The 25,407-nt window shown below is 33.8% G+C and overlaps 4 protein-coding genes and 1 long non-coding RNA gene across 7 annotated transcripts; 2 read left to right on the forward strand and 3 right to left on the reverse strand.

Annotated features, from left to right (window-relative positions):
- The first annotated feature begins 628 nt into the window (after nt 1-628).
- On the forward strand, nt 629-8,917 carry LOC105172035 (blue copper protein-like). Its single transcript, XM_088886258.1, has 2 exons — nt 629-1,191; nt 8,307-8,917. Exons 1-2 carry the CDS (start codon nt 755-757, stop codon nt 8,674-8,676), a joined length of 807 nt encoding a protein of 268 aa, XP_088742384.1. The 5' UTR covers nt 629-754; the 3' UTR covers nt 8,677-8,917.
- On the reverse strand, nt 1,571-6,616 carry LOC105171841 (uncharacterized). The gene is made up of 3 exons (XR_002287913.2): nt 3,813-6,616; nt 2,829-3,303; nt 1,571-1,702 (listed from the first exon to the last, which is right to left on the reverse strand). It is a non-coding gene; the product is annotated as an uncharacterized LOC105171841 (long non-coding RNA).
- An 82-nt stretch (nt 8,918-8,999) lies between the features above and the next one.
- Nucleotides 9,000-13,205, reverse strand: LOC105171840 (Serinc-domain containing serine and sphingolipid biosynthesis protein). Its single transcript, XM_011093085.3, has 12 exons — nt 13,015-13,205; nt 12,037-12,272; nt 11,708-11,784; nt 11,358-11,542; nt 11,072-11,161; nt 10,789-10,960; nt 10,625-10,698; nt 10,461-10,530; nt 10,305-10,376; nt 9,744-9,880; nt 9,504-9,577; nt 9,000-9,257 (listed from the first exon to the last, which is right to left on the reverse strand). The coding sequence occupies exons 2-12, from the start codon at nt 12,269-12,271 to the stop codon at nt 9,184-9,186; spliced, it is 1,260 nt and encodes a 419-aa protein (XP_011091387.1). The 5' UTR covers nt 12,272; nt 13,015-13,205; the 3' UTR covers nt 9,000-9,183.
- A 4,512-nt stretch (nt 13,206-17,717) lies between these two features.
- Nucleotides 17,718-18,499, reverse strand: LOC105172034 (putative F-box protein At1g67623). The gene is made up of 2 exons (XM_011093374.3): nt 18,298-18,499; nt 17,718-18,188 (listed from the first exon to the last, which is right to left on the reverse strand). The coding sequence occupies exons 1-2, from the start codon at nt 18,412-18,414 to the stop codon at nt 17,781-17,783; spliced, it is 525 nt and encodes a 174-aa protein (XP_011091676.3). The 5' UTR covers nt 18,415-18,499; the 3' UTR covers nt 17,718-17,780.
- Nucleotides 18,500-20,191: 1,692 nt separating this feature from the next.
- On the forward strand, nt 20,192-24,899 carry ING1 (RING/FYVE/PHD zinc finger superfamily protein). Of its 3 annotated transcripts, none has more exons than XM_011093082.3 (7): nt 20,195-20,354; nt 20,747-20,818; nt 21,776-21,963; nt 23,292-23,355; nt 23,480-23,579; nt 24,247-24,427; nt 24,520-24,899. In XM_011093082.3, the coding sequence occupies exons 1-7, from the start codon at nt 20,327-20,329 to the stop codon at nt 24,628-24,630; spliced, it is 744 nt and encodes a 247-aa protein (XP_011091384.1). In that variant the 5' UTR covers nt 20,195-20,326; the 3' UTR covers nt 24,631-24,899. The 3 variants fall into 3 exon arrangements, with proteins under 3 accessions (XP_020552765.1, XP_011091384.1, XP_011091386.1); XM_011093084.3 differs by having other exon boundaries at nt 23,483-23,579; XM_020697106.2 differs by lacking the exon at nt 20,747-20,818 and having other exon boundaries at nt 20,192-20,354.
- Nucleotides 24,900-25,407: the final 508 nt, after the last annotated feature.

Consider the following 25,407-nt stretch of genomic DNA (forward strand, 5'->3'; position numbering starts at 1 on the left):
GTTTATATTTGCATTATAGTTTCTTTGGCAAAGAAATAATAAAGAAGTTGGCATAATTTAGAAAACAGAAAATAAATCTAAGTACTGTTTTGGTGTTTGCTAACGCTATCTAAAATTGTAAACTTTACATATATAGATTTGGATCGGCATTAAATTTTAATAAACTAGGAAACTTTGCATGCATGCATGATTCTTGATTGTGTTTAATTACCATCTTAATTCAATTTGGAAAGTCATATGATTTCCTACCTCAATATTGCCTAACCAACAAATCTCTACATGAGAGAACCTCGTACGTGAAATTGGAAACCCTTTGTTTCCTTCCAACAATATCCCTTATTGAAACGTACTCTTGATGCAATTAAGGTAATCTACTAAAACTAGTTACCAAACATGAAACTTCCCGAATTTTCATAAGATCGATCCCTTCAACTATATGTAGTGGGCCTTGGCGAAGTATTCAGCTCATTCAATCATTCATCATCTTCTTGCAACCATCGACTTTCTTGCAAGAGATTAATCTTAATGGCTGACTACACCAAATCGTGTATTGTTTTGATGTTCTTGATGATGGCTTTCTTGGAAGGGTCGATGGGTGCTGTGTACAAAGTTGGTGATTCTGCTGGTTGGACTATTACCGGAGTTGACTATGAAAAATGGGCCTCTGCTCATACGTTTAAAGTCGGTGACACTGTAGGTATGTAACAGTCTTATCTTGTGATTGATTACATTTTTGCGTGTCAACAATTCCAGCATGACTGCTCAAGAACTTAAAACTCTTTTTATACATAATGCAGTATTCACCTATGACAATGAAAGCAACGATGTGATTCGAGTGACCCAAGAAAATTACGAAAAATGCAACTCAGATGATCCAGTTGAGATTTTCAACAGTGGGGACGATGAGCTTGAGTATACCATTCCTGGCAGCTTCTACTACATCTGCAGCTTCCCCAACAGGTGTCTGTATAACAAGCAAAAGGTTGAAATCAAGGTCACCGCGTCTGGCAACAACACGACTCCATCAACTCCTTCGGGAAGGAATTCATCAGCCCCAGGCATCAACTCTCCACCAGTTACCAACCCAGGTGGCATGGTATACACTGGTGCTGCATCACCCCTCTCTTTCAACAAACGCCTTGGGGAGCTCTTGGTTTTTGCTTCATGCGTTTTGGCTCTTTACCTGCACTAGTGCCAACATGCCAAGCTTCAGCCATTGCTCGCACTACTAACATAAAGAGATAAGATCAAAGGAAGAGCTGAACAATCAGTTTATTTACTTTACAGATCAGATTAGGTTTTGGGTTATCAAGATACATTACGTACTTGAATTTGGAGTTTTTTGGAATTTTGAGGAGTTACATATTCAGCAGGTTTTATTTAACTAATATTCTTCATATATTTACAATTTTAATATCACGCAAGAACCAAGATTTCATGATTTGGTTAAGATAACAAGTAGCATTTAGCAAATATCCAAAGAAGATTAAAGATTGATTCTTTTGACAGAATGCGATGCTAATTTCCAACTTGACAGCCTTAAACTCTGATCTCAAACTTTCAAATGCTAACCTCATCACATTTCCGACGATCCATACCCAGGTTCCTTAGCAAAATAGTGGTTCAAGAATTTCCAACAGTTTCTCCTACGTCATTGTCCTTGATTCTTCTGTTCACATGCTTGGTAGCAAAGCAAGAATCTCTGTATAAATATACAAAGATTTCATCAAAAATCAATGTAATCTAACAAAAAGAATCAGAGTTCAGACTAGTTCTCTCTCATTTGTATGAACCTAATTAATAAGGAGAGACACTGGTTTTTGTGCCAAAGTTAAGACAGTGCCTCCAAATTCAGAGTTGTTCATTTATAATTCGGGATGTACAGCAAGGAGTTCAAAAATTTTGATACGACATATTTAGTACCACCTCCTTTGTAGAAAACAACACAGCACTGCCTCAAGTACTAAATTTATAGTTGACACTTTCTTTACATCAAGATTCTGCATGAAGTAAAGGACACACTTTTTTATGACCTTTTATTTCATCATTCAAGTTTCCAATTCTAACACTACCACCAGTTCCATGATGCATTTTTTAATCTATATCTATATCCATTTATATTGTACATATATATATATTATATTATATTTTTATATTGTCATATACCTATAAAAGTATGAAACAACTAAAAAGTTTTTTCTTTTTTTTTTATTCTACTAAATTAACCTCGTAATATTAATTTTTTTTTAAGGACAAAAATATACTTATTCATTCCTATTAATTTATACAAGCTAAGAATCTAATTCTTAAATGTATTCATAGAAAAATTAAAATTAGAACTATATTTCTCAATGATTACATCAAACTAATTAACTTAACAATATGAAAACAAACAAAAGTTAAGAGGAAGAAATTGAGAAATAGAATAAAAAAAATCCATAGATATTACAATAAAACTATACATTCATTAAGGACATTTCATATATTATACACCATATTATAATTACTATATTAATACTTAAACAAATAATTATTGCTAATTATATTTTTCAAAACAATTCAAGTTTATAAAATGTTTATAATTCTTATAACTATCTTTTACAAAATTAATAAAATATAAAATTGATGTTAAAAGTCTACTTGCAACACTTGTGCACCTTAAAGTAAGGTTAAAAAGCTGGAAAGCATGACAAGAATGATAGGTTGGTAATGTAATGGATAAAAAGATACGTCAAATTCATTATAGCAAACGGCAGGTATGTGAATAGTAAACAGAGATAGTGAAACAAAATCTAGACAAGATTTCACAGAACAAGTTAAGTGTGTACCTCCCGAACTGGCCAGTGGATTCAAGAACATTAACTCTAGCAATTACGGTAGTCCTTCAGTACTGGTTCTCGGAAGCTGCATTTCTTAACGGAGCGATAGTTATAGAACGGAAATAAGTTGTAATGAATTACTACTGTTTACAATAGAGCCAAAAATAGAATAGAGATAAGAAGGCGAGAACTTCCTATGCTTTCATTAGCAGAAATATAAGGTGAAGATCGCTGGCAGTTTACTTAAAGTAAAGTTCATGTGGCCTTAAGATTTGGCAAGAGAGAGAACAACCCTGATTATTGAGAACACTGAAGTTCAATATTCCGGTCCATCAACCACTGTATCCGTGTTGAGAGAAAGCAATCCTAACTCACATACGAAGTCTCTAGTCCATGTTTAAAGTCAATCATCAGAGCATGTTACATTTGAGATACACCGCCATCCCATAGAAGTAAGCCTGCTGATATTACTAAGAACCACCTTCTGTAGCAGCAAATTTATGAAAACTGAATCAAAATCAGAAGAAGGGGTGGTTGCTACAGAAAGTAAGTAACAAAGAATAACCAAAATGAGTAGCTAAAGGACTCCATCTAAGGTTGGAGATCATGAATCTAATTACAAAAGTGGAAACATGAAGTAAGCCTTTTAAGCAGCATTCACTGAAGCAATCCGTAAAGTTTTTCCTTCCAATTGAACCAAATGATCTTTTTTCCCAAAAATAGTCGCCATTCATCACATGTTTAATTCCTGTAAATCAAACAAATATAACACAGCTTATCCGATTCTTATACCGAATGTGTTGGGTCATCAACCAAAGCCATCTGACCAAGAATGATCCTAAACATAAACAATGTCCAACGGCTTTAACCAAACATGATGGTTTGCTGGTCAAAATATAATGCACAAACCTACTGAATACTGATAGGAAAAGTATAATCAGTAACTTTCTGCAGTTCCTTTAAATATATACAGATAAATAAGTAATAAAATACCTTTATGCGGTTCCATGTTATTTTGGAGCAGTCACTGATTTAATATAGAGGGTACAGCTCTCCTCTGCTTTCAATGATCACTATAGAAGAACTTCCAGTACATTGGTTATATACACTCTTTACAGTGAATTACTCGCCAAAGTCTTCCTATACAGTCCGTGCCTCTTTTCAGTTGATTTCCCCTTAATTCTTTCAATATTCTGCAGTTACTTATGCAAACATATAAAGAAATTTTATAGAAGTCAGTAGTTTTAACATCAAACCATAGTCCTACGAGTAATTTATCTCAAGAACAGTTACTAAAAAGTCAAATCTGATAGCCATCAACAAACATGATAACAGCGAAACTTCATGATGAATGTTATATTGGTTCTCTTCATGTTCTACCAACTACTACACGATACCGCTAAGCTTTCGCCTTTTACAAGTTTGTCACCACATTCCTTCGGGTATAGCATTTTTCCTTCAATTGATTTCTTCCAATTCATCGTAGATCTCCAATTTTCCAGTGTTTATCATTTGAAAAATCGTTAGCAACGATACGACTTTACCAATTGGGAAATTATGCCTTAAAAAATATGATCACTTAAGGCAATCAACAGGAAGTTTGGAAGAAAAGGCAAAACCCTGTCCTTTCTCCCACATTGATAACACAAAATAGGGTGAATGACTTTATAAGATACGTTAGTTGTCACTACAGTTCGCCGGGCTCAGTAGCGTGAGCCTGTAACCCAAGTGGGGGCATTAAGGGTATCATATTACTTGCGTGCACCAAAAAAACTGAAAATTAAAAATCCAAAAAATACTTCCACGCTATTCCGAAAATTAACAAAAAAATTGAAAAAGAAAAAGCACCCAATTAAAATGATACCTTTTAATATTTTATTCTTTTGCACAAAATACAAGCAACAGAAAATTAAGTTTACAAGTGAGGGAAAAGATATATACAAGAACTGACAAAGCTTATTAAGAATTCAAAATCTTTCAGCCATACGAGGCTTATAATATTGGTGCTTTTGTTATCGTTGTGTCTCATATTAGAACAAATTTAACCATACTCCAATTCTCTTGATCCGTAAATTATATAATCATTTTTATCATGTTTATTATGCAGCTATAACAAAAAGAAATTGACACTTCAGTACTCATTTCCTTAACAGGTGTAGCATCAACAACCACCAACAACATTTATGGAACAAGACCATGAATCAGTTGTATTACATAAGGAAAAAGTAATCTATTTCTTTAAATGTCAACTCTGTCCATATTAGATGCCAAATGTGGATGTTGGTGGATCTCATTTAAAAGATCGATATAGTCCATATATTCATATTTTATTCCCCAGAAAGAAAAGTATTTTATTATTCAATAATTCTAGTTTCCCCAGTAGGGTTTAGGCCTATATCAATGATCAATAATTTTTAGTTAAACAGAACAACCATACCACTGTATTATATTATCCATGCTTTCTGTTGGATGTATGGTGTTGAAAGTACCACTTATGTGATCTCAAAATGGTTTCATCAACTTTAGAATAAATTAACAGTCGAAAAGGAGACAACTGAAAACTATCTTGCATCAATTTCTAGCCATTGAGTCATAAAAAAGTGGTAAAAAAAATAAAAGGGCTCAATTGGAGAAGACTCACAAACTGGGAAAAACCCATACATGGGATCAATAGTTGACATGGAAATCCATATCACACGTACCAAAAGGTATACCAGGGAGCAAGATCTGTTTCGATGCACTTCATTTTCATCTCTCGACATGAATGTGTGGAACTATATTCAAGTGCTCATGCTACCTTTCCAATTAAATAGCATCTCAACAAAGAGTAAAAGTAAAAGGTAAATCCCGAGAGGAATCTTATTAATCCAGCTGCTGCAAGTCTGAGAAGAGAAACTCTATGCAGTAGCATACGTACGTGAAGATGTATAACATCAACCATAGACGCATTATTACACAGTAAACCAATACTGATAAGGAAACTATACATACATTTAAAGAGTACATAAATGGTGAAGACAAAAACAAGAGAGTTCAAACCAGGGAACGAAACAAGAAATTCCATACATAGTCATGATACTTAATTCAAATGAATGTGCAAGGCAGAAACAGCTAATATGACATGAAAACAAGCACAATGATCAAAATTAAGTCCACATAACTACAACCATTATCCCCTTTATAATTTTACATCTGCTAGCTCAATTATTCAAAGAAGACCACAGACACACATCACTAGCAACAGAACGTAACATAAAGAGTGTCGGAAAAGGTTAGAAACACCAAAATCATTGCTTCCTATTAAAACTAACCACATCATAGAAACTTAGAGAATACATAAAAACAAACACAAGAACATGGGTCTTTAGTGGTGCATCGAGTACATATATCTCTACCAATTGACTAAGTTTTCCCTCTATACAAAAAATATCTAAAACAAGCAAGCTAAACGAAGGGTCAAGAAACACATGGAGTCTACAAAATATAAACATAGAATTTTCATAAAAGAGCATGAATCCTCTCTTTCTTCCATTTTCCTATATTTTGCAGGTATAAACAATTTATAAGAAAAAAAAAATTCTTAGCAACCTGTAAAAACACAATTATAGAAGCACACCCCATTAATCCTCAGACACTCATGGTGTACTACATCAATGGAATCTTCAAAAATCAAACATTCATTGCCCCAAGAATACGATAAAGACTCTACAAACCGCGAACCAAACAGATAAACATAAGATACATTACACTCTCCAGCACAATATTCACACAGAAACCACAGTTCTTGAAGAAAGAAGAAATACCTTGACATACTACGTAGAAGTGAAGAAAAAAGAAAACCCTGATCAAGAAATGATGCCAAGAAGCACTGCGTCAATGGGGATGAGAGGATTCTTCATTTCTTGTTTGAATTTCCATACTCCTGAATTTATTTTTTTCTATGTTCTCCAATTTATCATTTTTTTTGTTTAACGATTCATGGCCTTCCTGGGTATGTTTGATTGGGCTATATAGAAAATTTTGTAGAGCCCATCACGAAATGGACTTCCTCAATATCCGTCATCCAATTATCATGCCTCAGGCCCAGGCTCCAACCATCTCCAACAATTATAATTATCATAAAAACTCCACGTTATTTTACACTTAGCCGATGCATGTGTACAATTTCATTTTTATTATAATTATTTGAATTATATTAAAAAATAAAAATAAAATAAAATAAATTATCAAAATTGATAAATTTTTAAACAATTTTTATTAATTTTAAATGAGCATAAATAAAATAGTACTAATATAAAATTAAAGAATTATCATTTTGTGTAAAAAAAAAAAGTATGTTTGAGGGTAATTTAGTCAAATTATAATTTATCAACCAAAACTAGTTACTCCTACACCCTCATACTTAATAAATAGTACAAATGTTACGTATTTTTTGATCAATCAAATATCGGGATATGTATAGGTCCAAAACCAACTTTAACTCATTCTCATCCCTATTTTAGCTCAAGACCTATAACGTATTTTTAAAACCTCAGCCGTAATTACCAACACAAGCTACATTTGACGCGTGGTAGTACATTAAACAATAGTGGCAATTTCCTAATCCCTACATTAATGAGCAAAATTTCCCAAATCATGAGGGCATTTCCACATCTTGATCTCCTCATTTCTTGATTCAAGATGCTCCATATCTACAATTATTTCTTAATTATTAAATAACACAGATTCTATTTTTACCCCCGAGAAATTATAAAAAGGACCTTAAATTTGACATAAATTCAGGCATATATACATGAAAAAGAGTTTGATTAGCACTTGTCTATTGTTGTAGTTTATACATTATATGCATGCATGGCCTTCACCAATTTATTGGTCTTGTTTTTCCTCTTGGCAATGGCTCTATCTGACTCCTCCACCACCGCCGCCCATCACCAAATCGGCCACGCCGTGGACTGGACCGCCGCCGGCACCGTTGATTACGCTAAGTGGGCTTCCAGCAACCTTTTCCAACTTGGTGACGAATTAGGTTAATTTCTATCTTTTATTATGTATTGAATATGAATACTCTCATTGTTGTTCGAAAAATTAGCAATATTTTTTATATTTTATGAAATTTGGATGGAAATTAAAAAATTATTAATTTTGCCCTCAATGTATTTGTTAAATAAAAATAAAAAATTATAAAAAAATCGAACGAGTTGGATGAAAGTTTTTGAAAAATTGTAACAACATCACCACTTAGTTCATAAAACAAATTCAGGGAATTTCAAAATAATAGTAAAATTATAACTCATAGTCCACAAGTATATTTTAATCAGTTCACCACAAAAAAAGAATAAAAACTTAACAAAGACTAATAGATTGGACTAGTTGTTAGGTATTGGTATTTTCCCTAACGACGAGCATGTACTTGTAAATTGTAATTATGTCAAATCTTATAAAAATACATTATAATTACCCTTATTTTAATCGTCTTTGTTGATTCTATATAATCGGAGAAAACCATGTCGCAGATTTCAAATACGACCATCAATTCCATAACGTGATGGAAGTGAGCAGGCAGGATTTCGAGTCATGCAACTCTAGTTCGCCAATTCTTACCTACACTACCGGGCATGACTCGGTCAAGCTAGCGTCCGGTGGCCACCATTACTACCTCTGTGGCATTCCCGGTCATTGTGCTGCCGGACAGAAGATTGACATCTTTGTCCGGAGCCCGAGTGACTCTTGCAGACCCAAAATTAGTCCTCCTCATCGCAGTCATGCATCGTCGACACCCTTCGTCTCATTCAAGCCGTGGCGTAGTGCCAAATTATTAGACATGTTCCTTCTTGTTGCCTACGCAATTTTTGCTTAGTCTCTTCATAGATAAGAAAATATAGGCTATATATAGCTAGGATATATGGAAAATTCTTGTTCGAATTAGGCTAGATCGAACTATATGAATTATAGAGCAAACGTGGTACACTTGACATATGATTGGTCACTCTGCCTAAACTGTACACTAATCACAAGATAAGTGTATTGCACTTGCCATACAATTTATTCAGGTCCGACCAAACTCGATTTAGATTAAAATTTCCCAAGACATAGTAAGTTTAGACAGTTCAATTTCCTTTAACACACAAATTCTCCACCCTCTGATCTATTAATCATAAATAAACAACTCCGCATAGACGATTAAAGAAAATAAGAGCATTTATTTTACATAAAAGAAAAAACATTTTACTTAATTTTGTATTACACTGGCCTGGAAACAGTAACCTGAAAATTCTAAAAAAAAAATAAAGAATAGAGGCAGTATGTAAGAGAAAAAACATATGGTAGATGAGAGAACAAAATCATGGGTGGACAGCAGACTTATCTACACTTCCTCTGTGGAGTCTTCATGGTTCATCACTTTGGTCTCTTTCAAGACAGGGAAAATCAGCTTCCACACTGCCCATTCACAAATCTTTTATTATCAGATAATCGAAAATAGTATTGGAGCATCAAGCAACAGAGATCAGAAAAGTATTTCCCTACTTAATTTAGAGATGTTAATCCGGAACCGTCCAGTTTGGAGCAAGTTTAAGACAACAATCAGATTTTGAGTTTCGGTGTTTTAGACACATCATGTTGTCATTCCTACTATATTTTCCGTGTTTTTTAGACAAAATTCACCTGTAAGGGAACGGTACTCACAGTATATAGTGGCTGCAAACCACTCGTTGACAATCTTCACCCATGTGCTAGCCCAACCGACGTCTATGCTCCACCTGTTGTTTTATATAAAGCTGTAAGGAAGGTACAAGATAGAAGCGAAAAACATGTGTCGAAATCAAACATAAGAAGACAGAGGCGTCCGTCCTGATGTTGAGTCAGACTCCACGTTACAAGAAATGGTTATTGCAGATACCTTAAGAGCAACTATATATGACTTACTTTCTGGTCAGGCTGCCTAAGTTCCAGCTGATGAATAGCATTGCAAAGTACATGGCCCCCAAGGAAAACACCAAGTGGAAGAATCCATAACTATATGGAACATCATCCTCCAGCAACTGGGCTCCGTTTTTACGGAACTGCAAACCGAACAGAATTATTAGGATGTCTTACATATTTTGTTTGAGAAAACAATGATGTTCAAAGAAGCAACTCCTTGTCTTATTGCATGGTTGCCTATTGATGAATTACTTGAAACAATCAAGTATTTAATCACGGGATCAGTATTACAACAGGTTTTGACTGGGCTGACAAATCATCGGTCCCATTCCTTTAACAGACGTCCCAAAATAAAGACTTAATTTCCGAAATTGGAAATTCTTGTCCAAAACTGAGTTAGAGTAATGATGCGACACTACCAACGGCCACTACTTTTAAAGACAACATTGTAATTTTTAAGGCTGCAACATGAGCAGAAGAAAGTCGAGAATTCTAGTATCATCACCGTCAGGAAAACACGAAAACTTTAAGGACTGTTGCTTTGTTGTTGTAAGCTTAACCCACCTGAAATGTTTGTGAGTCGATCCCCGTTGAAAAGGTAGCAATTACAATTGCACATAGAGCAATGACAAAGCCCTGGAAGCAGCAGCAGAAGCAGACTAGTAGTTTGAAAGACAGTACAGATCAGAACGATAGATCAAACATAGTGTGAAATCTTACAACGATAGTGGACCAACCACCATGTCCACTTTCTTGCTTCTGGGGGCTGCATTTTTCGCTGCCCGGCTCGCTGCATTCAAATATAACATCACCGCATTCTCAAAAACAGATGCTATGCAACAGAGCAAAAAACTCTAAACTCTTTAACATGTAAGAATTGTAACCTTCTAATGGCGGTCCAACATAGGAAAACAATGTAAGAGGCCATGATCCCTGAAGACAGCAGGCCTCTATTCACCTGTCTTAAGCATGACAAAGAGTCATACATCAGATACAAAAACCACTTGGCTGATATTCTTCGTGAAATATAGTTACTGCAAAGACGTACCCTAGAATGCAACGATATAACCATCATCACAATAAGCAGAACCCCAGTCCAAGAGATGAAAAATATGTTGAGAGAGCATGACGTTTTTGAGGCGTAAAGTGCATACATCACGGCTATTCCGCACACAGAAGCAATGTAAAATACTGTTGACATGAATAGTCCGATCGAACAGCTGCCACAATAGCAAATAAATTCCAGATGACATATTCCTATGTATCTTGTAAGCTAGAGACTTTCTTAATACAACATCCTCAAAGAATGCATTGAGGTCTTCTCATCGTACCTTGATTTGTTTTTCTCATCAGACATCCAGTAGTTGTTCCACCAGGTGATAAACTCAATCACACTTATGAGCTGGAGAATCAAAAACACCCTGCAACATGTGAGTTAGATCAAATATTGATGCGTACTAAACTATAATGCTTGTAATTTTCCTAGGAATATCTGCTTGGGCTTTAAGTGCTGTCAACGCTTGTAATAAAAGATTTTACCAAAATATTGCAGCATGTCTGTGGTTCTAAGAACAAATCAATGTGGAATTTCATTAGCTTAAAAGGAGGAAAGATTACCCTGCACCAACACGAGCAAGTTCACCATATAGTTGAATGTAATCGGTGGGGATGAAGAACGGAATAACGAACGAGATAAGCAACAGAATAAACTTGAGAGCCCACCACCCAGAATGCCAAGCATTGCGAACTTCATGCAACTTTCTGGTGTTACATGTCATCACAAACATTAAAAAGAAGAATATCTATAATCAGATGTCAAGGAAAAAAGCTCTATTCGCAACAAACTCTGACTCTTGATGTCCTAAGTCCTAACAGTGACAAAAGAAGGGTAACGGAAGAAAATTGTAATTGAGTGAATTCCTAGTTTTGGATAATTTCTGTTGTAAAATTAATGCATGTAAGGATACAAAGCATCCTAAACTGACACGAAGAACTCCCATCGTATGGTAACATTCTCGCTCCTCTGCCCCGCACGCTCTTGAATCTGCAGAAAGAAATGTAATAACATAATTCGATGATGAGATTAAGTTCATAAAACTGATATATAGTTAAAATTTCTTAGCAGTAACTTATGTAAAAACAAGAATTCAAAACGACAGCTATGTGCGACATCACGCGATTGTTTGTCAGCAGAGAGTATCTCATTGTTTACTAGAAACAAAACTGAAAGTCGAATGCTACATTGTACTGCAAATTCTGTCCTCAGCAATGTGGAAAGAAAAGAAGGCAAACTTACAAGGTAGCACCGGCAAAATCCTCTCTCCATAGTCTCGAAACAGCCACGCTATAATATTCGTTAACAGAAAAATAACGCCATATGCATATCGAGCCCGCAAAGATTTCTTCTTTCTGACAGAGCACTTAACACTCTTCTGTCCTGACGCAGGTTGTTCCTCGCTTTGGGAACTCCCATTGTTTCTTAATTCAGGTTCCATCATCCTAGGTTCAAGGCTTCCAGCATTTTCACCCATCCTGAACATGAAAATGACCTTAAAAAAGGGCTGAATAGACTTCCAGACAAACTAAGTAAATCATTCTCGAGTAAATCTTGAAGCACATCATGTGATTGCCCTTTTCATTACATTTGAAAAAAGGTTTAGTTTCAACCCGAAGAAATTGGATAATTCTGTAAGTATGTGTCTGGATAGATGTATGTTCCTGGTAAAACAGTCAAGTTTCCTTCATCTACCAAAACAATTCTCCAGCAAGAAAAGTATTGTCTGTGAAAGATACATTATCTTTCACGCAAGGAATAGGTTGTTCATGTCCAACCCACCCCCACCCCCACCCCACCCCGCCGAAAAAACAAGAAAATCAAAAGGGACCAAGAAAAGTGAAAGTTAAGGAGTGAGTAAGAACAAAACTTTTTCAAGATTTTCAAAGGTTTCACAATGTGCAATAACTTGTTTGTGTTTGCAGGGAAACAGTCAAATTACTCAAACATTGCAAGGAGTGACAAAATTTCTGTTGGCCTAAAAATTGAAACTTCCCAGTAAAGAACAAGAAATGGAAAACTTTAGAAATGTTTCAAGCTTCTTTGTTCATCACACATTCTTTACAACAAAGGAAACATCAATGCAAGAAATCAAACATTGGGAACCATAATCTTGTAATAACAAAACACAATAATCCCAACACAAGTGATAAAACCTATACAAGAATGATCCCAACAACATAAAGAATTTCCAAAAAAAGAGGGCTCTTGAAAACTAACCCTTTCTACCCTTTTCTTGTTCTGGAACAGCCCAGACTTCCCTCTGGAGTGTTGAGATTTCACACACAACACACAGTCACTTCAGCAAGAAAAGAAGGCTCCTTTGATTTAAATAAACTGCAAGAAACCCCACTTTTGTTCTTTTTACAGGAAAAATCAAAGCCTAGGCCCCTGAAAAGAAATCATCAACAACCCACTTTTGTCACATGCATAATAATAATAATTTAAAGAAAACAGTAGAGACATCAAAAGTCAGCCAGAAGGAGTGTTCATAGTTACACTTTGAAGTAAGTGCCCTATGGCATGCAGAAGACTTATTTCCTCTGACTTTTCTGTTTTTGTGCAGAAGAATTTATTGCTGCTATTGTGTTTGCATTTTGCTACTTTCTTGCAACCTTATTAGTATAAATTTTTACAAACTCTTTTTGTCCTTTCAAGAAGATTTGCATGCTTGTGACATCATCATGGTGTAATAGTCACTCTTGCCCAGTTATAACTGTAGAAAACTAGAAGGATCTTTCGACATTTATCAGTTGCTTCAAAATTAAAGCTTTTAACTTGGGAAAAAAAAATAAAAGTAAGTTTTTTTTTAGTTATTTCATTGTTTGGATCAGATTCTTATTACATTTTGATTGTAAGAGCCCTCACTGAGATACATTGCTGACAATATTTTCAAGAAATTGGCTTTAATTTTTCAAGAAAAAATATCCTTTTTTGTACAAACGAAATAATTTCTTAATCCCATTTTCCTAATGACCGACTAGTTTACTCTGAAGGGCGTGTTGAATAAAAAGATTCGTGGTCGTGCTTGCTTGTAAGATGTATCTCATCTCATCGTATTCGATCAAATTAAGGTAATGTTTGGTTGTAATTCTTTTTTTTTTCAAAAGTAATGCTTCAAACACATCGCACTGTTATAAAAAAAACATATCACATCACATATAATAATTATATCTTCTTTCTTACCTAATATATTACATTAACTATCATTATTACACTTTTATATCACATCCAACCACATACACAAAAAAAATATCGGCAAAATCCTATTTTTAGTCCTGTAAGAATAGTTGTGTAATCCTTTATTTTTTAACAAAATACATTCCATCTTGTAAGTTTTATAATTTTGACACATCAGTCCTATAATACCTATTTATCAAATTAAGACTTGCATTTATTTGTATGAAATACATTTAGTCCTATAATTTATTAAATTTGACACTTTTAGTCCTGGACTCAGTCATCGACCTAGAACACTGGCCGGAAAAAGAAATGTATTCCTAATGCATGGATGCGGCTGGTCAAATGCAAATAAACGGTACTTTTTACAATCTTAAGTTCCCAGGCGTATTCTTCACCATTCTAAATTCCTAACTATTCATCTAACTTATTAAAAATTATAAATATTTTTCTATAACTATTAATTGTCCAGCACATACCTTCTCATGACAGCTCATTATCAAAGTATTTATTAAATATTTGTTAATTATAAAAAATATTTATCATTGTTTAAATAATAGGATCCTATTTTTAATTAAGGGACAATTACTTTTATGGGCCTCTTAATCAGGGTCATTAAAAGTCACCTAGGAGAGCTCTATGATTCAATATGTTTTGAACATGTCTGAATTAAGATAAAAATTTGTAATGCAATGAATTATACTAAGAGTGTTGATGAAGCAATTGTGACAAAGAAAAGAAGACATGAAAGGTTGAGTGGGGCCTCTAGTATGCTGACCATAAACAAATTCCATTCCATTCCTTTGGCATTTTAATAATGCGGGTAAATTACATCTACATCTCCTAATTTATGATTTATTTATGTAAATTATTTTTAATTTTTTAAAAAATTATATATACATTTATCAGAAATATTAACGTCATTTACACAAATCATTCATTGCTTTTTAAAAAATTATATATATACCTCCGAAAATATTAACAATATTATACAATTAATTACTCTAATTTTTTAGTTGTCAGGGATGGTTTCTGTAATTGCACAAGTGATAATGATGATTTGTGTAAATAAATCATAAATTAAGAGATGTAAATATAATTTATCCCTAATGACCATGGAGCATGTGACGTACTTCTTGTCTTGTTCTGCAAAATATTATCTATTTTAATTGAAATTTTGCACATAAAAAGATGTCTCGCTAGAGAGATGAAGTATTAAGACTTATAAATCATACAAGTTCCTTAATATCAAAGTGGGACACGTGAAAACATCCGAGCCAACTAAATCAGAGGTTTTCGATGGGAACATAGCCTCATCTCCACACATATTGCTAAATTTTCTTATACATCTTCACGCACATTAATGCATGTGAGGAAATACTTTTTCATGTTATAAGAGTAGTTTAGTTACAAAAGATTTGTTTGAGCTGCAATAAGTCTACTATAAATCAATCGAGTGTAAATATTAATTTTTATTTAATTTTTTTTATAATATTAATAAATTTAATGAATTTTAAGGATCTATTTATTAATAGAAGTACTAAATATAAATTACTAAAATCATAAAAAATTACATAAAATTATACCAAACTCACTGATAGTGTATTATCCTAAGTCAAAGTGGAACTCGTGATAGCATCAGATCTGTAGTTTTGTATTTTGTGATATAATAGGGATTTATGACTAACCGTTGGAGGGAATGGGAGGTGCTCGAGGCTACTAGCTCTGCTATTTTAAATATGCACTCTATAATTTCTCACGGGTGCTCTATATATCACATAAATTCTTTAATAACTTTGTACTATTAAGACTGAATATTTGCAAAAGTTTGTATTTAGGAAGAAAGTGAAATATTTAAAAATAAAATAAAATTTTGATTAAAAGCAAGAATGTTCGCAATAATTAGCAAGAAATAGAAAAATCTATTTTTAGATACCTAAGAAAAATTAGGGTAGATTACGTTGACACGTCTTGTGATTAAATCAAAACATGTAAAAACTCTATATTTTTGCATAATTATAATTATATTTTTTAAAATTATAGTTTTGATTACAAGTGCATCTTCTATTCAATGGCAAAAATAAGATACATTATATGCCTTTTTATAAAATTATAATTACACCATTTGAAGTTGTACTTTTAATTACAAAACACATATTCAGTGACAAAAATTTGTACGAAGAGCCTCTAATGTATATTACATTAACATATTCAACCGTAAAAGTTTACACAAACACCCTAAGAGGTGTATTTATAATTTTACAAAAGGCATGGGGTATTTATGTGTTTATATAGACATAATTTCAAAAGATGTTAATATAATTTACCTAAATAATTATTTTCAATCAAAAATTAAAAATAATAATAATAGTATTAATATTTTGCAAGCACTCAATAAATACTATAAAAAATATAATATTTAACCATGATTTATTAACATAATTAAGAAAAATACCCGTAAGAAATAGTTATTAACTAGGATTACACCACATGTATCAATCGTGGTTTTTGCAAGTGTGGCTAAAAGCCACGGCGAATATTTTTTTCATGGTAAATAAAGTAAATTTCTACATCAATTTTATTGAACCATAATTAATAATGACCATTTATCACGATTTTTAGTGTATAATAATTTAAAATATGAGTAATAGTAGTTTTTTTCTCAAGCGGGATAAAAATATAAGTGGATTTCCAACATAAGCGGACAGTAATTACAAAAAGCAAATATAGATTAGTAAGAATTCATCATTAATCTTTTCAAAAGATGTCTCATTGTCCTCAAAATGTGTAATGACTATGAGAAAGAAAAAAGCGATTACATGTCGGGGGGAAAAAAAATAAGGGTGGATTAATGATTTTCTTGCCATGTGCGCCGCGTTAATTAGTGTAGAGCCTCATGCTTAATTTAATGTATTTTATTCTAATTTCTTTTACCAAATGCTTTGGCTTTAATTGATGGATGCTCAATAATTAATTAAGCTTAATTTCCTCTCCCCATCCTTTTCTCTTTGTCCTACACTACTTTTTGTGATGAGGTTAAGTGGTTTCACATTCATAATTGTGGGTAAGTTGTTAGGTGTTGTATGATTAGGTGTTGTATGATTGGGTATGTTTTTGTGCTTTTGCAATGCAAGATCTAAGAGGAAAATGGAGTGGGTGGAAGTGGGCAAGAATGTTTGTGAGGCCACCATGTGTTGTGTTGGAGCGTGGAGTTTGTCTCAATTTTACGTGTAAGTTTTGTGACTGTGAATTAAAATATGTTGTTAGGAGTAAAATTATAATTTTATGATGTTTTACGGGTGTTTGAACATGAATTTTTCGAAAGCATGAATAGTTGGGTCTTATGATTAGTTTTCTTGTCATATATATTTTACGCATGCATGCATTCACAATTTGTCAGAAATAATTTTTGGGATCATGGTTATTTCTGGACTTGTCTCTAGGTTAAGATTTCATTGACTTTATTTGATTTTGGGGGTTATTTTAAAACTTAAATCATTGGAGAATAATCAGTATTGTTAAGAATTTTAATAGATCTTGTATCGTGGTTAAATTACTTATCAAAAGATGGGATTTTAAATGTGACTCAGAGTTGATCATCAAGAATTCAATCCATTAATAAGTTAAGTTTAATGGTATTATAACATTTTTCGACATATCTTATCATATTTAAAAATACAAGGGTAGATTGCTGCATTTTAAAAAACACAACAGATAAATTACTAATTTTTTTGTCAGATTCTTTTTCATTCGCAATCAAATTACAATAATATATACAATTCAAAACAACTCAAGCCTCACAACCATCACCATTGAGGTAAACTATCAGCAAGAAACCTAATCTCACAATCTGCACTACAACCTTCGCAGTGCACATCTTCCTCGTCATCAATAATGTCCACCCAACCCCTTTTCCTCCTATGGTTATCTTGTCTGGTACAGCACACCGGCCGATGCCTCAGAGCCGGATTCTCCACCCACATTAACCTCAGCATGTTCTTCAGCTTCTCGCGATGCTCCTTCAGTTTTCTCCTCACATACTTAGACTTCTTCATGTCGGCCATCAACCTCACACCGTCTGCTTTCAGCTCATCGTCTCCACTAAAGAGAAGAATAATGCACGTAACATATAAAGCTCCGATGTGGTTCGCGTTCAGGGCTCTTTGGAGGTGGCTGAGTGCTGATTCAGGTCTTTTTCCAGTGAAGTAGTCGAGCTGAGGACTCAAGAAACTTATAATATATTCAACGAGCTTCTTTTTTAAAAGTTTAAGTAGTCGCGATGCAATTTATAACCCTATATATATATATATATAAATTACTTACCACTCCTTGTCTGTACATGATCTCTGGATTCTGACACTCTTTGCACTTAGTTAAGAACGCTTGTTGCTTTTCACTTAGGGGGTTCCATGGTACCAATGAAAAATCGTCTAACGACATATGCCGATATACATGCGTGTCCTCTGCTGCTTCATGAAAATATTTACAACTAGAAGATATAAAATTGTCTCAATGTAAGAATATTAAGGAAAAATATAAAATTGAAGAGAAAATATTAATCTAAGCTCATGCAAAGAAAATATATGGATGTGAAATAAGCAAGTTATAGTTATATGTAATTAAGAGAATATATATAAAAAATAATAATAATAAAATTTTTTACATAGCATACTTACATGACACGAAGCATTAGTTTTTGTGGTTCAATCTCATAATTATTGTTAGTTTTCGCTAAAATTCAATGAAAATTATGAAAATTCATATTATAACATAATTTTGTATGTTTGTAACTTGATATTATTAACCAGTTTACTTATAAAAATTCTTAAATATAAAAATGGCATTTGGTTGGGTTTAAATTCAAAATACTGATATTTCTTACTTAAATATATTGACATATATATTGTATAACAAAATAATGTTTATCGAGAAAACACGTTTTATATGAGATGTACTAAATGAATATACAAATAAAAAATAAACTAGATTGCAATAAATTATAAAAAAATAACGTCATTTACATATATAAGTTTTTTTTAAAAAAATCAAATTACCAAAAAAAGCATATCAATAAAAAAAATAATAGCTACGACTTTTGAATCTCGGACAAATAGAAATTAAATATAAACATGCATGCAAGATGATCATGTTCTAACATGAGTAGATAAATATATACATACCTCAACTTGGCGTTATGAATATCCGTAAACGAACTTTCTGCAATACGAGATAATATTTCAACCAATAATTCTCTGGGGATATTCTCAATGTTACTAGCCATTACCACAGCCCGTTCCGTTGTCTTGGAACTCTGGCTTCTCAAGATCGCTGGCGTTGCTCGTCCCACATTCTTCGAATCCTTTACCATGATTCATTCACAAATTGTAAGAAGATGAAACAAAGTAGAAAAAAAGAGGAGGATGTAATGAAAAACAGAATAGGTGTGATCAGATTTGTGGATGGTTATAAATAGTAGTAATTTGTATGCGTTATATATATTCTCCTAAACTTAGAAGGTTTTGAAAACAAAGAGTTCTTTCCTAATTTAACTTCAGCTTGTAAGTACAGAAGGACTAGGAAACATGTTTGTTGTTTTCGAAAAGTTTCAAATTTTGATGAATGTTCTTGGATAATTTCTTACACCCAATATTGAACTGCCATATGGTAGTTTTTTTGTTTTTTTTTTTTTTTTTTTACCTTTTTGCTCCCTTTTGTATGGGACTTTGATCTACACAAGACTACTCACCATGGCTACTTACGAGTATATGTCGGACAGATACAACACAAATTTCAAAATAAAAATTAATTTAAAAACAAATCAGATGAGTAATACGAATGATAGTCAAAAATGAATATGAGTGCAATGCTATTACGAATTGTCGTAGCTCAGACTATCTTTACTTTTTTACTTTTTTTTTACACGAGATGTCAAGAAGCCGTTTATGGTGTATTGGGCTTGGGCCCATGGAGAATTAATTTGCCAGGCACAACGATTAATCTATGTGTCTGGCCCAACCTAATATCATATATTTTCTATTTTGATTATATTTTTATTTTTAATTTTAAGTAAAAGAATATTTCTTTTCAATTTTATGTAAAATTTTTGTGTAAAAATAATATTTTATTTTATATTAATCTATGATGTGGAATAAATATATTTTTTTTATGAGAATATGTATAAATAATTACTGGAAACAATTTCGCTAGGGGTACGTCTGTCTTTACGTTTTATGGAAGCGAAACCTATATACGAAGCTCGCATTTCTCAATTTAATCTGGCGGGAAGATTCGTTAGGGTTCAACGGAACATCTATACCCTGTCTAAAAATCGCGACAGTTTCGTCCAGAACAGATGTCCATCAGCGAGGAATTTCAAGCTAGTAAGTGTAATTTCATCTCTACCTAATTAAACATGCGTTTGTTCGATTGATTATGGGTATTTCTCTTGGAACCCTAGGTCGTCGGAGTGTTGGATTCTGCTTAAATGGATCGTGTTTTGTTTCAATGTAATACGTGTTCTGTGCTTTTAGTGTGGGGATTGCTAACCTTGACCAAAAAACTTGGAATTTGTCTTGTTTTCTGTTTTAATTTATTGATGGTTTTTCTGGTGGGCGCTGGGAAAATTCATTACTTTAGTTATTATTGGTTGTTTCAAATAATTTTCTTTATTAGATGAATTGAAGTAAGTCGTGAAAATGTGATTAATTTCAGTACACGCATTGTTTTCATTGGCATTAGAAAGTTATTGATGTTCTTCTTCTTATTTAAATAGATATTGAAGCCTTACCGAATATATTACAAAGGAAATATGCTCTCTTACGAGATTTGGATAAAAGCTTACAAGGTATGTGTAAGGAGATGTTGGGGTTAACTAGCTATTGTCTCTCTCCTTGAAATGTCTTTTTTCAGTTTTTTGTTTGTTATTATACTGTGTGAAAATGTTCTAAGCCCTATGCATCACCATCCTGTTTAAATTATGTGTCACAGTGACTTAGATATGGGTAATACTGACATTTTCCTTAGATTCAGTGCTCTTTGTTGATACTATTAAGTCTACATTCAATATCAAGAATATGTATGATGTAATCTGATGGATCTTCCGACAACTTTACATCAGGGATCGTAGTTGCTGACTATATCCTGTGAAATGCAGTTCATTAGACGCAAAAACTAGATAGGGTTCATATAGGACATGGAGAATCGACGATCAATGCAACATTGCATCAACTCGAGCCATGCAAAAAGTTGAGATTCTTAATGCACTGGAATGTCATTTGACAGACAATGCAGTTGCTAATGCAGCAGGACACCAACCAGACATCATATTCGGCATTGATATTTTGGGTTTTACATTTTCATTGTCATTGTTAAAAAATTCCAACATCTTTTCTTGTTCTTCATCTTAGTCTCATTTTTCTTCATGTTGAGTAATGAGTCTGTAGACTTTTCAGTTAAGCCAGCCCCACGACACCCAGTCTCTTGTCCTTATTGTATGAGGTTTGCTAAGTAGCTCATCAGAGCCTTATTCACTCCATCTCATCTTGCAAGGAAATTGAACTTAAGTATTTTGTGTTGACTGCTTCTTAAATCTTCCTCAACCCACCTGGCAAACATGAGACAATAATTATAAACTCTTGGTGGCAAATATAAAGTGGTTATTTTGTAGCAATTTCTGAATTTGCAAATTGTTTGTATTATTAATGCTTGATCTAAAGCCAAGCGTTCATGCATATTACTAAATTTATTACTTTATGAAGATCAGGTTTCTAGTTTAAGCATACTGATAACCTTTGTTCAACAGAAATCCAGCGGCAGAATGAACAGCGCTGCGAGCAAGAAATAGATGATATGAAGCGTGGTATTAAGTCCGGTAACATTACTCCAAATTCATCTCTTCTGAAATTCTCGGACGATGCTCTAGATGAGCAAAAACATGCCATCAGAATTGCTGATGAGAAAGTTGCATTGGCTGTTCAGGCTTATGATTTGGTAAAATGGAACTCACTCTATTTTGTTGTCTTGTTCTTTGAGTATTCCCAACAAAAACTTGTTTCATGCACTGTTCGCTAACTGAGCATTCTTATCTTCTGCTGTTAGCTCACTGGATCTATTCTTTTGCCACCAAAAATTTACCATCAGTTTCCTGGTTATGTTAATAGACAGATGTTCTATCATTGTTTGTTTGTTATAAGAAGTGGAGAACACTCACATGCAAACAGAGAGAAACAGATAACCTTTACACGAACAGAGAGGGGGTTATAGATGGAGGAGTGTCTAACAGTCTTGAAAATATAGTACTTGGTAAAATAACTTTGGCGACAGTTCGTGTGCCCCACCTTTGTTTTCAAGCATAGGGATCTATATAGCCATAGGGGGAGCTACTGCTACTCTGTGTTTTGATATGGTTCAATATAAGTTTTGGGGTGAGGATAGGGGTGGAAAATGATGGGATCAGGGAAAGGTCATGGTCATCTACTTGTTGACAAGAAAACATGTAGCTTGTACACTTATATGAGAACTTTGTGCTAATTTTGCCCCTGAAAGGCTACTAAATTATTTTATTGAGTGTCATATAGGTACATTTACACGAATACTCATGGAAGGCTATTTTTTCTTCTGTTGCTTCATTTCACCATGTCCATCATTTAGATGAAGCCTGTATCCTTAAGGGGCTAAGCTTAAAGTTCTCGCAGATGACATTAAGAGGATCCTTTCTTTCAATCATGTTATGCATAAAACAATAAAGCACCCTTGCCCTTCTCACAGCTAAATTGAATGCATGGACACTTGTTCAATTCATTCAATATTATGCATCTTTGCTGTCTTTTCATTTAATTATTGAACCTTCAATATCAGTCTGGATTATGTAATGAATCTGATATCTTTTGATCGAATCCTCTTGCATCCAACCATGTATTGGTCAAATGGACAAGATCTAGTATGGAAGCATCGGAAGGTGTGGAAGTCACATATTAACATGAGATGATAACCGGTTTCGGGAGCATGCACATTTAGTTGTAGTAGATCTGAATTGATTGTGACCTATTATTGTTACAAATTGGATTTTGTTTATTAATTTTGTGTGGACTCTGGAGAGGATGAGAAAGTCATATTAAGCAATTTTGTGTCTTCATTGTTCATCAATAGGCTAGGACACCCAAAATAAGATTGGATTGCAACATCAAGAACCATGATAAGAAACCTGATCATAAAATTATTTGCTTACAGCATAAATAGTTTAGGCTTGGCTTCCGGTCAAAAAGCTTTCTTATCCATTCATTGTATTACTCACTACTTTATTTTTTTTCATGCAATAGGTAGATGCGCACATTCAACAGCTTGATCAATACTTAAAGAAATTTGATGAAGACCTTCGGCGTGGTATTTATCTGACACTTCGGTATCTCTTTTCATATGCAAATGGGTTGCACACAGTTATTGATTGCTACTGAATGGATTTCTCCTTAATTTCTCCCAGTTTACGTAATTTTTTGTGTAAAATTAGCAGAAAGAGATACCATGGCTGCAAGTGGAACTTCTCCAACTCTTGATAACAATGTTAAAGCTGGTAGATCTGGTGAGACTAGCAACAGAGGGCGTAAGAAGTAAATCCTTTCTCTGGACCCTTTTTACTTTAAATATATTCTGTAGAATTAAAATTGTTGAATTGCAAGTTGGATTTGGTACACTTCATATGAACAATTTGCCTTTGCGAATGAGATGAAAAGAGGATTTTAGTCGGGTTATTCTCTAATAGAATACATTGAGAAGAGTACAACAGAATACCTTTACTGTAAAACAAAATGGGATCACAAGGACTGCCTCCTCCCGCCCCACAGACACACAGAGAAATAAATAATAAAAGAATGAAAGGAATAAAAAAGAGGTCCTTAGACTGGCAATTTAGAATTGCCGTGATACTCTATTACGTTTGCCTCATAAGAGTAAAGGCCCTGTCTGTTTCAAAGAATCAAAACTAATTGCTTAATCCTTAGAAATGTTATAGTAATTTGTGATGGCCTGACGGCAAGGATTATATGATTTTATTGTAGTATTAGATGATAATGCTATCATCCTACAAGTGTGTGACATTTCTGTAATGTTTGTCTCTCTTATGCATTGATCAGACTATTTGTTATTTGATTACCCATTCATTTGCCCCTTCTTGCCTGAAGTGCACTTTGATTGATAATCTCTTACTGTAATATCCTTGAGCCTGATGGTGGCAAGTGAGATAAATTTTACATTGGGCAAATAACATCTTCTATGTAGGACACGCCTCGCAACAGCGACTGCAGCTGCCTCTGCCTCTGCAACTGCTGCTGCTGCTGCTGCAACAGCAGCAAATTCAACCAGTATGGAACTAGATCTACCTGTTGATCCCAATGAACCGACATACTGTTTCTGCAACCAAGTGAGCTACGGGGAAATGGTTGCATGTGATAATCCTGACGTATGTGGACATCTCTCCCTTCTTGTTATTCTTTACATTTTTTATATTACCTTTCTCTTGAGCTCTGACAGAATTGATTGCTCACCTTACAGTGCAAGATTGAATGGTTCCACTATGGCTGCGTTGGCCTGAAAGAACAGCCAAAAGGGAAATGGTATTGCTCAGATTGTGTTGGGACCCAAAGGCGTAGGAAAACCAGATAACACCCTGCAAACTATACTCAAGTCTTGTTCCGCATGTTGATTTTACATTCCCAGGCGCCAGTATCTGGTGTAAATGAAAATGTAATATTGTGACTTTTGGTAAATAATCTGCGCCCAAGCTTCCATTCACATATAATTTCTAGATTGTCAAAGAGATGTAACTAGGTGAATTGGACCACCCTGGGTAATGTCGTGAAGATGACTTAGTTCTGACTACAAGACAGTTATTGACAAGCAATTATCTTCTATGGATACATGTTATTTTATTACATCACCTCTATCATCTTGTTCTGGCCTTACATCACAGATAGGAATACTGCAGGAAGTACTATGCATAATCAGAAGTTCTAATGCAAATCGAATCTATTCATTTTCAACCAACTATGTCTCTGTTTGGGCCCACACCAGCACTAAACTTGAGTTTTGAGTGCAAACACAATTTTTTGTTTCACATTGTTGGGTTCCTTTCCATTGATCACTTTGAGTATCCTATTCGATCAAAATTAAGTTTCGATAAAAGTTACCATTTGTGGTTTTAATCTCATCACAACTAATTTTCACCTCGCTGCCCTTCTGTGTGGTTTTGGAACTTAGTACAATCTGCATTTGTCTAATCATTGTAAATTCTATCAATCTTTTTAAAGTAAATTATTTTAAAATTTATTTCATAGTTCTTCATCTTATAATCGATAAGTTATATAATTGCCAGGCCAAACTGGTCCTACAAGTGTTATTGCACTATATGACAGTATTTTGACATTTTAAGTATGGACTAGT

The sequence above is a fragment of the Sesamum indicum genome, linkage group LG10, assembly GCF_026168435.1.
Source record: "Sesamum indicum cultivar Baizhima isolate 11 linkage group LG10, ASM2616843v1, whole genome shotgun sequence".
NCBI lineage: Eukaryota > Viridiplantae > Streptophyta > Magnoliopsida > Lamiales > Pedaliaceae > Sesamum > Sesamum indicum.